The 9,011-nt window shown below is 35.5% G+C and overlaps 1 protein-coding gene across 1 annotated transcript; it reads right to left on the bottom strand.

Moving 5' to 3' along the window:
- Positions 1 to 3,066: 3,066 nt before the first annotated feature.
- On the bottom strand, positions 3,067 to 8,785 carry LOC107709552 (zinc transporter 1-like). The gene is made up of 2 exons (XM_016514047.1): positions 8,679 to 8,785; positions 3,067 to 3,742 (listed from the first exon to the last, which is right to left on the bottom strand). Exons 1-2 carry the CDS (start codon positions 8,783 to 8,785, stop codon positions 3,067 to 3,069), a joined length of 783 nt encoding a protein of 260 aa, XP_016369533.1.
- Positions 8,786 to 9,011: the final 226 nt, after the last annotated feature.

Here is a 9,011-nt window from a genome sequence, read left to right as displayed (position 1 = left end):
TATCTCGTGCGGAAGTGGAGACGCGCCGACTTTCAAAATAAAAGTCCGTAAACTAACCTCATAAAAGCCTAAATATGAAGAAGCCTCACGCTCTCGTCCTCCTCAGCTTAAGTAGGTTACTAGGGGAAAACCAGTGTTTTTATGCATTTCCTTGAGGGGGAAAGGATCAATGCCTAGTTCATGATTTTAGAAAGAGATTATTCGTACAGAGAGTTTATCGTCTTTTTAAGTAGGTATTAATATTAACTTCATAATAAAAAGCCGTTTAATTTACTAGCCGTAGTAAGGAAACAGCGGAGGAGCGGATGTTGTCACAGAATATCTCGTGCGGAAGTGGAGACGCGCCGACTTTCAAAATAAAAGTCCGTAAACTAACCTCATAAAAGCCTAAATATGAAGAAGCCTCACGCTCTCGTCCTCCTCAGCTTAAGTAGGTTACTAGGGGAAAACCATTTCCTTTATGCATTTCCTTGAGGGGGAAAGGATCAATGCCTAGTTCATGATTTTAGAAAGAGAAACATCGTCAAATTAGCAGTTGATTATTTGCATGCTTCGAAGTCAGAGCATCAATGCACAACAAAAGATGTACAATAACATTCCAATCAGAAACGTAATCCAAAATCATTTTTTTAATTTTAGTAGTGCCTATTTTTGTCATGCAACATTAGTAATGCGCCCTAGAGGAATGTTCACGTAAGCATGCATATTTCTCACCTTTAATTAGAAAAGGTACAACAAAATTCAGCAGCAAACATTATCACTCAGATATCAGTACTAACTAACAAAGACTAAACATGATCAGCCTTAGGAAGGACCTCACATGAGTTGGTTTGCAGCTGGTGCCTCAGCAATGGCCCTCGCCTTCAAAGGTGACTTTTGCAAGCTTGATCTGTCAAAAAAAACTAAAACTGTTTTTGTGTTTCAACAAGTTTCAACTTTTGCTGTTTGCATGACGTCATGGAAGTAATATTCTTCATCAAAAAGGTTCACTGACACTAACTCTGTGTATGTTATAAACGAACTTTCCCCCCCGAATGTTTTCATTGCTAAAGTTATTGGTGAAGAAGTTAATGCAAGTGTTTTAAATACAATGTATTCGTATCAGAAGGCCTCTGAGGTTTATTGCATTTTGTTTGCTCAGTGTTTCAAACTTCACAATCGTGCAAATGGTGCAATTTTTCATTATTTTCTTCCTGGAGTTAATTTTAAAGGCAGGTTTTATGTTCATAAATGCATTTCTTATATAAAAACACATGCTATCCATTTATCCAAAATACAAACACATGCAAAACTTGATGAAATAGAATGTATTTAAACGTGTAGGCCCATTATAAAATCAATATTAATAAAAAAAATCACAGCAGGAACATTTTGTCACTATATTTTAACTCTGTAAAGCATGTACAGTAATAGTCACAAAAAAAAAAAAAAAAACTTGAAATTGAATAGTTTATTAAACCTTTAGACAATTTAAAAATAATAATTATTATAATAAAAAAAAACACTGCCCAAACGAAGCAAAAATATGCAATTTGGTACAGATGCTGATATTTATTTGGACAAAAAGAGATTAAATTCTGATGCTTGTAATGTAAATCAATGAGATCTTTATAACGGTACAGACTTTGCTTATGTACAATGATATAAATATCAGTCGTCACTCTCAAAACATGATGCAATGCAATACAGTGATGATCGAGAGATGAACAAATAAACGTTCCTTGAAAGCCTGATGATCAGATTTGAGACTCACATTTGAACATGATTTAAAAAAAAATAATAATAATAATAATAAAACAGTCTGGATAATCAAGTAAACCTATCTGCTTCAGTCCAGTAAGTGTTCATCTTAAAATATAAAAGTTATTATGCTCACTTCATAAAAATCAGTAAAGATTTGACAGCAAAAAGACATATAAAGCACTCGATAAAGGTGGATGTTTGTACAATTAAACTACATTTAACTGCTAAAAAACGATGAATTAGATGACAGCAGGCATGTAGATAGATTGTGTCCATCACTTAAAATGTGACATGTACTTCTGCTCTGAATAAATCAGTGTTCACCCCTTGTTTTTTTGCACATATAAAGGCATGTATTGCTGGAATCTCTGTCATGTACAGTACTTACAGTGCTGTCAGCAGTGTCGGGAATAACACACTGCAAGTAACGTGGGTTACGTAGTCAAATAAGTCGTATTTACAACTGGGAAACTCTTGAGATAATTCTGATACCCGACTAAACTTTAAATATGGCGGAGGAGAGAAAACATAGCAGTATACTGTGAAGTTGTATTGGTTTTTCTCACAACATCTTCATTGCTTTCTCCTGCTATTACAGTCATGTATATTTACGTATATAAATAACCATTTAATGCATATTGTATGTACTGAACACAGCAAAAATAGCATTTATTTGGATTCTATTTGGATGATGGATTCTATTATTGACTTGAAATCATGTTACATGTGAATGGAAATCTATTGACACAAATAGATAAAGTGTTTTATATATATCTCCAAAATCTCCAACTTGACAGGTGCGTGAAAAAACAAGTGTCTCCTCTTTAGACACTAAAGAATCATATGTGAGCCTGGAGCACAAAAGCAGTGTTAAGTCGCTGGGGTATATTTGTAGCAATAGCCAACAATACATTGTATGGGTCAAAATTATAGATTTTTCTTTTATGCCAAAAATCATTAGGATATTAAGTAAAAATCATGTTCCATGAAGATATTTTGTAAATTTCCTACTGTAAATATATCAAAACTTAATTTTTGATTAGTAATATGCATTGCTAAGAACTTCATTTGGACAACTTTAAAGATGATTTTCTCAATATTTAGATTTTTTTGCACCCTCAGATTCCAGATTTCCAAATAGTTGTATCTCGACCAAATATTGTCCTATCATAACAAACCATACATCAATGGAGAGCTTATTTATTCAGCTTCCAGATGATCTATAGATCTCAATTTCAAAAAATTGACCCTTATGACTGGTTTTGTGCTCCAGGGTCACATATCAACTTGTGGAAAATGGGCATCTGATGACCCCTTTAATCATCAGAGGTACGTGTTCTCAATAACCACATCTCTAATCTGATCAACACTGTGCGGCGCTGGAGAGCAGGATTCCTCCTCCTGGACACAAACAGGACTCTCTGTCTTGGGACAGCTGGTTTCTTCCCCCTGAGGGGAGCAGCAGAGCTTCTCCACACACTCCTGCGCACAGCTCAAACTGCAGGCCGTGGCATCGCTCCGGATGAACTCCGGCTGCACGGTGCAGTGTTTGATGCCGAAAGCGTTCAGCGCTGCTGTGATCCTCTCCATCAGATCTGCGCACTGCGCTGCGTTCAGCCCGGCCGGACAGTGTACGTGCAGCGAGGCCACCAGCAGCGCCTCCGACAGCTGCCACACATGCAGCTCGTGCACCGACAGCACACCTGGGACTCCAGTGAGCCTCAGCCGCACCTGAGCCACGGAGAGATGCAGCGGCGTCGCCTGCAGCACCAGCAGCCCGTAGCGCAGCAGCCTCGGCAGCGCCGTGGAGAACAAAACCAGCACACAGACTGCGGAAAAACCTGCGTCCAGATACACCAGGAGGTGACAGTCGGAGTGAGGCCGATGGCAGTGCGCTGCAGACAGCAGGAGAACCAGACCATTAGTCAAAACCAGGACTGAACCCAGAAGGTCCTGGATCACACCGATGGAGCCGAGCTGCTGTTGTCTGAACCCGGATCTTCCAGGAGCACACTGGGAAACTGTCGGGTTAAAAATAAACAAATTATATATATATATATAATGTATATATATATATATAGACTATAAAGAACCTGTAATGGTTCTTCAGCGGTTCTTTGGGGTGGTTAAGGTGCTATATAGCACCGTCTTTAAATATATAGGTGCTATGTAGCACTTAAAGTGGTTCCCCTATGATTACGAGCCAAAGAACCACTTTTAGTGCTATTTAGCACCATTTATTACTATATATATACATATACATACAGTATATATACAGTATATATATATAACGTCAAAAGTTTGAAATAATTATATTTTTATTGCTTTTGATAAAAGTTTCTTCTGCTCATCAATGCTGCATTTTTAAATAAAAAATACAGTTAAAATTAGTAAGACTGTGAAATATTATTACAATTTAAAATAGCTGTTTTCTGTTATAAAATGTAATTGATTGCTGTGATCAAAGTTGAATTTTTTAGCATCATTATCCTTAAGAAATCATTCTAATAAGCTGCTCGAGACACATTTCTGATTATTATCAAAGTTGAAAACAGTTGTGCTGCTTCATGTTTTCATTTTATTCAGCAATGATGCACTAAATTGATCAAAAGTGACAGTATAGACATTTATAATGTTACAAAAGATTTCTATTTCAGATAAATTCTGTTCTTTCTGGGGGGAAAAAAATGCTGGAAAAAAAACGGTATCACGGGTTCCACAAAAAAATATTGTGCAGCAAAAAAGCCTTTGTTAATAAGTTATAAGCCATGAACCAAACCAACTTGCTACAAAGAGGACCACAACATTGCAAACTTTGATTTGAAGCAAACGATATTTGAAAATCGGACAAAAAGACAAGACTGTGTACGTAACAGCTTACATGTGGGAAAGAACTACAATCCCATGAGGCATTGTGAATGACATAACCAAACTGAAAACAATGGAGAAATACAAAACTCTTGATTTAAACACGTTGCTTGTTATTTTGGAATTTAGAGGGGAAAATGTCAGAACTGCAAGATGTAAACTCAGAATTCCAAAAAAGTAAAAATTGCTAGACGTAAACTCAGAATTCTAAGAAAAAAAGTCAAAATTCTGAGAAAATAAACACAAAATTGCTAGATGTAAACTCAGAATTCATGTAAAGTCAGAATTGCAAAATGTAAACAAAAACAAAAAAATTGTGAGAAAGTAAAAATCTTGACAGGTAAACTTGTAACTTGATTTTTAAAGGAAAAAAAAATCAAAATTACAAGAAGTAAACTCAGAATTCCAATAAAAAAAGTCAAAATTCAGAACAACTCTGAATTCAGAGGGGGGGGAAAATGCTAAATTTAAACTGAAAATGCATAGAAAAAAACATATTTAACAATATATAACACATAAGATTATAACATATAATCTCAGAGTTCAGAGAAAAAAAAAAAGTAAGGCTTGCGAGATGCAAACTCAGAATTCCAAAAAAGTAAAAATTGCTAGATGTAAACTCAGAATAAAAAAATTAAAAAATTAAAAAATTAAAAATAAATAAAAAATTCAGTGGAAGAATTGCAAGATGTAAACTGAGAATTGCAATATTTTCCGAGAAAATAAAAAACTCAGAATTCTGTTAGAAACAGTTCTAAACCCGAAATTCTAACGAGGGAGGAAACATATAAACTTTCAATTCTGAGAATTGTGTGATATGAACTTGCAATTGTGAAGAAAAAATTCAGAACTGTAAGAGAAAAAGTTGCAATTTCTTTCGTATTAAAATGTAATAAATTGGGGGGCTCTTCGTTTTTTGCAAATGCGTTTGACCGATTAGATTGATAGTGATTCATTCCCGAATCTGATTCTAAACAAATGATTAAAACACATGACTTGATTATGAAATATTATCAGTGAACATAACTCATCGGTATATGGTAATCTCCACCATCACACAAGGATTTATCAGTTATAAATCCGGTTAAATCACCCTGATTCAATCACACGTACATTGGTATCCTGATGTTCCTCACATTATAGTGATCATTTGAGAATGAAGAATGTTTATTTCTCTGGTGTGAATGTGGAGGGGTTTGCTGTAGAGAAACAGCACAAACACAGAGTCGAGCTGAATACTAAGTGTCAAAGATGAGGCTCGGTTGCCATGACCTCTATCAACAGAATGCTCTTTCTGGAGACACTCCAACCTGAACTACAATAAAAACCCTGGACTGGAGAAAAAACACACTAAAGCAGCAAGTGAAGGTACAACAGCTATAGCTTTAATTATTATGTGCTTCTAGCCTGGAATGGATGGAGAGACAGTAAAGCCTTTACGCTGGATTAAACAGGTATTAACACTTATATTAAAGGGGTCATATGATGCAATTTCATTTTTTCCTTTCTCTTTGGAGTGTTACAAGCTCTTGGTGCATAAAGAAGATCTGTAAAGTTGCAAAGACTAAAGTCCGACTACACTGAAATAACAAATAATGTAGGGTTTTCTCTGAAACGAAATTTCCCTAAGACATTGCTATTCAATTTCACAAATAATTACAAAGTAACTGCATTAGTTTTACTTTTTTTAAGGACCAATTCTCACTATTAACTAGCATGCATATTACTAGCATATTGGCTGTTTATTGTACTTAAAAAGCATTTATGTCATGCATGACCATATTTTAGGTCCCCATACCTAAACTTAACAACTACCTTACTAACTATTAATAAGCATCAATTTAGGAGTTTATTGAGACAAAATATGTAATTAATAGCTAGCTAATAGTGAGAATTTGATCTTAAAATAACTTTTTTTTTTATAGTATTTTCTTGAAAAACATACTCCAATAATCTGTTTTACACACAGCTTTGAAAACATTTATTTTCATGGTGGAAAAAAAAATTGGAACAGTGCTGCAATTGCTAGTAAATTTCCCAGATAATTACAAAGACACTGCAAGAAACACTGAATCAATTGTGGAATTTTAAAGAAGAAAAACCTAAACAATCTATCTATCTATGCTCTACACATCTGAGGTCTCTCTGTTCTCATGTAAGAGCGAGTCACTGAGGATTACATGGAAATTCCTTCAAAGCAGATTTTTAATAATAAGCTCCAACAGTCAAATACCTTGAAAATCCCTTCTATACGGCACCGGACATCCCAAAATACAGCACGACTAAATGGCTTTTACATAATGAAGAAATTATGTCACAGAAGCTCAATGTCATTTTAATGAAACTCTCAAGACATGTAGCAGAAGGGTGTGTTGTTGGTGTATGTCCTGTGCTCAGGGTTTGAACAGAAGCCTGGTAATCTCAAACAGTGATTACCAGTGATATAGTGTTTGCATACATCTGAGGGTGTGTAACATACCAGACCACCTGATGCTCCGCTTGCTTTCATAGAAACCAGGGGCTTCAACCTGTGCAAACCCACCAAACCCACAACAAAGATCCTCAACACTTCTATGCAACCTTCATTAACTAACATTATTGTATTAAAAGTGGTTACCTTTAACCTCAAATAAAATGACATTCATTTTTCTATTATCTTCAGACCCCTCTAAAACCGTAGGCCTAAATTTACTCTTATATTCTTCCCAAAATAACAAATATTCTGAGAGTTAAAGGGAATTTTCTTCATAGTTTTCATCCATTCTCAGATTTTTTTTCTTCTTTTTCTCCCCATTAACAATGTATTTGTTTTTTAAATTTAATCTTTTTATGTTATGTTCACATTTCGGCCATTTAAATGAATGAACACCTGTTTTTGATACCAAAACAATAATTGTGATACAAAATGCAACTTTTAGACAACAAACGTTTTCAGACAAGCTGTAATATAACCCGTGTTGGGGGTAACGCATTACAAGTAACGCGAGTTACGTAATCAGATTACTTTTTTCCAAGTAACTAGTAAAGTAACGGATTACTTTTGAATTTACAAGAGAAGCTTTTATATTTTCCAAAAATATAACTTTTTTATTTTAAAAACAAACAAGCAAGCCCTGTCCAGATTTAAAAAGTAACGCAAAGGGAACGTAACGCATTACTTTCCATAAAAAGTAACTAAGTACCGTAATTAGTTACTTTTTTATGGAGTAACGCAATATTGTAATGCATTACTTTTAAAAGTAACTTTCCCCAACACTGAATATAACCACCTTAGGTAAAGTAAGGAAGTAAGCCATGTCTTGTGAATGTGCGAACCTGTAAATAAACATAACGGTAAATAAAGATTATTACCGTACAGTTTACAAGAAAATGCTATTTCGGTTTATCCACTTCAAAATGTAATGTTTAAGTCAATGTGTTGCCGTTTATTGTAATTGTTTGAGAGATTTAATATCAATTTCTGATTGAAAGTTGTTCCAAAGTAAATCCTAAATAACTATAGACCTTATGCGTGAGAAAAACAAGCGCAGCCATCTTTAGAATTTTGTCTTTGAACTTCCGTTTTTTTGCGGTAGCTCTATATACAGCATTGCCATTAAAGTGCCCCTATTATGCCATTTTTACGGTTCCTAACATTGTTTTGGGAGTCTCCTACAATAGGATTACATGCATGCAAGGTCAAAAAAACGCTTTCGCTTTCTCAAAAAATATGCATTTAATATCACCTCATTTTCCAGCGATTCTCAAACTATTCGTTCGAAGCAGTTTAAAGATTCAGTCTCTCTAAACCCCTCGCTCTATAGAAAATATAAACATCTATTATTTATCATACTTACAGGTTGTGATTCAGTCCAAATAAACAGGATACCGATACATCTTTCAACAGCAAGCGTTTTGTGAATCCCGCATCGAACTCCCCGAGATTACAGAAGCAGTCGTCAGTAGAATGAGGTGTTTGTGGGCGGGGTCAAGTTATTCGCGGCACGCCATCTCTTTGTGTTTACCGGTACAGTTTGATTAATTTAACAGGCCATTTTAAAAATTACTAAAAATAAAGCATTACAAACATTAGGTTGGGGAGCAGCACAGAAGTGTTGATTTCAAGGTCAAAGACAATCTGGATGTAGAGGCAAAGCTTCTCTGAAGCCTGGCAGATAGACGTCAGAGTCGACATCAACCAGACGTTAAAGAGAGAGAGAAACTGAAAAGCACCAACCACAGAGCCAGGAATGGTGGGAAGTACTACACTAATCAGCTCAAGATGTCACAAGCTTCTCTTTGCCCTAGAATCACACGTTTGTCTGACGATGGCGACATCTCTCGAGGTAAAGTGTAGTCTCTAGTGTCTCCAGCGGCAGTAGCTTCACACAAGCGTAGTGTTTTCTTCAAGTCTTGTGCTC

This window comes from Sinocyclocheilus rhinocerous, unplaced genomic scaffold, assembly GCF_001515625.1.
Source record: "Sinocyclocheilus rhinocerous isolate Xijiao unplaced genomic scaffold, SAMN03320098_v1.1 scaffold656, whole genome shotgun sequence".
Lineage (NCBI taxonomy): Eukaryota > Metazoa > Chordata > Actinopteri > Cypriniformes > Cyprinidae > Sinocyclocheilus > Sinocyclocheilus rhinocerous.
Note: the sequence above shows the minus strand (reverse complement) of the source record. Positions and strands in the feature narration are given on the sequence as shown.

Bases quoted from the DNA above. Each gene is read 5' to 3' on its own strand.
- LOC107709552 (XM_016514047.1), bottom strand. From the start codon at position 8,785: ATGTCGACTCTGACGTCTATCTGCCAGGCTTCAGAGAAGCTTTGCCTC. The intron at 3,743-8,678 runs GTTTGTAATGCT...TGCTCCTGGAAG, and splicing joins GTGCTGCTCCCCAACCTAAT to ATCCGGGTTCAGACAACAGC.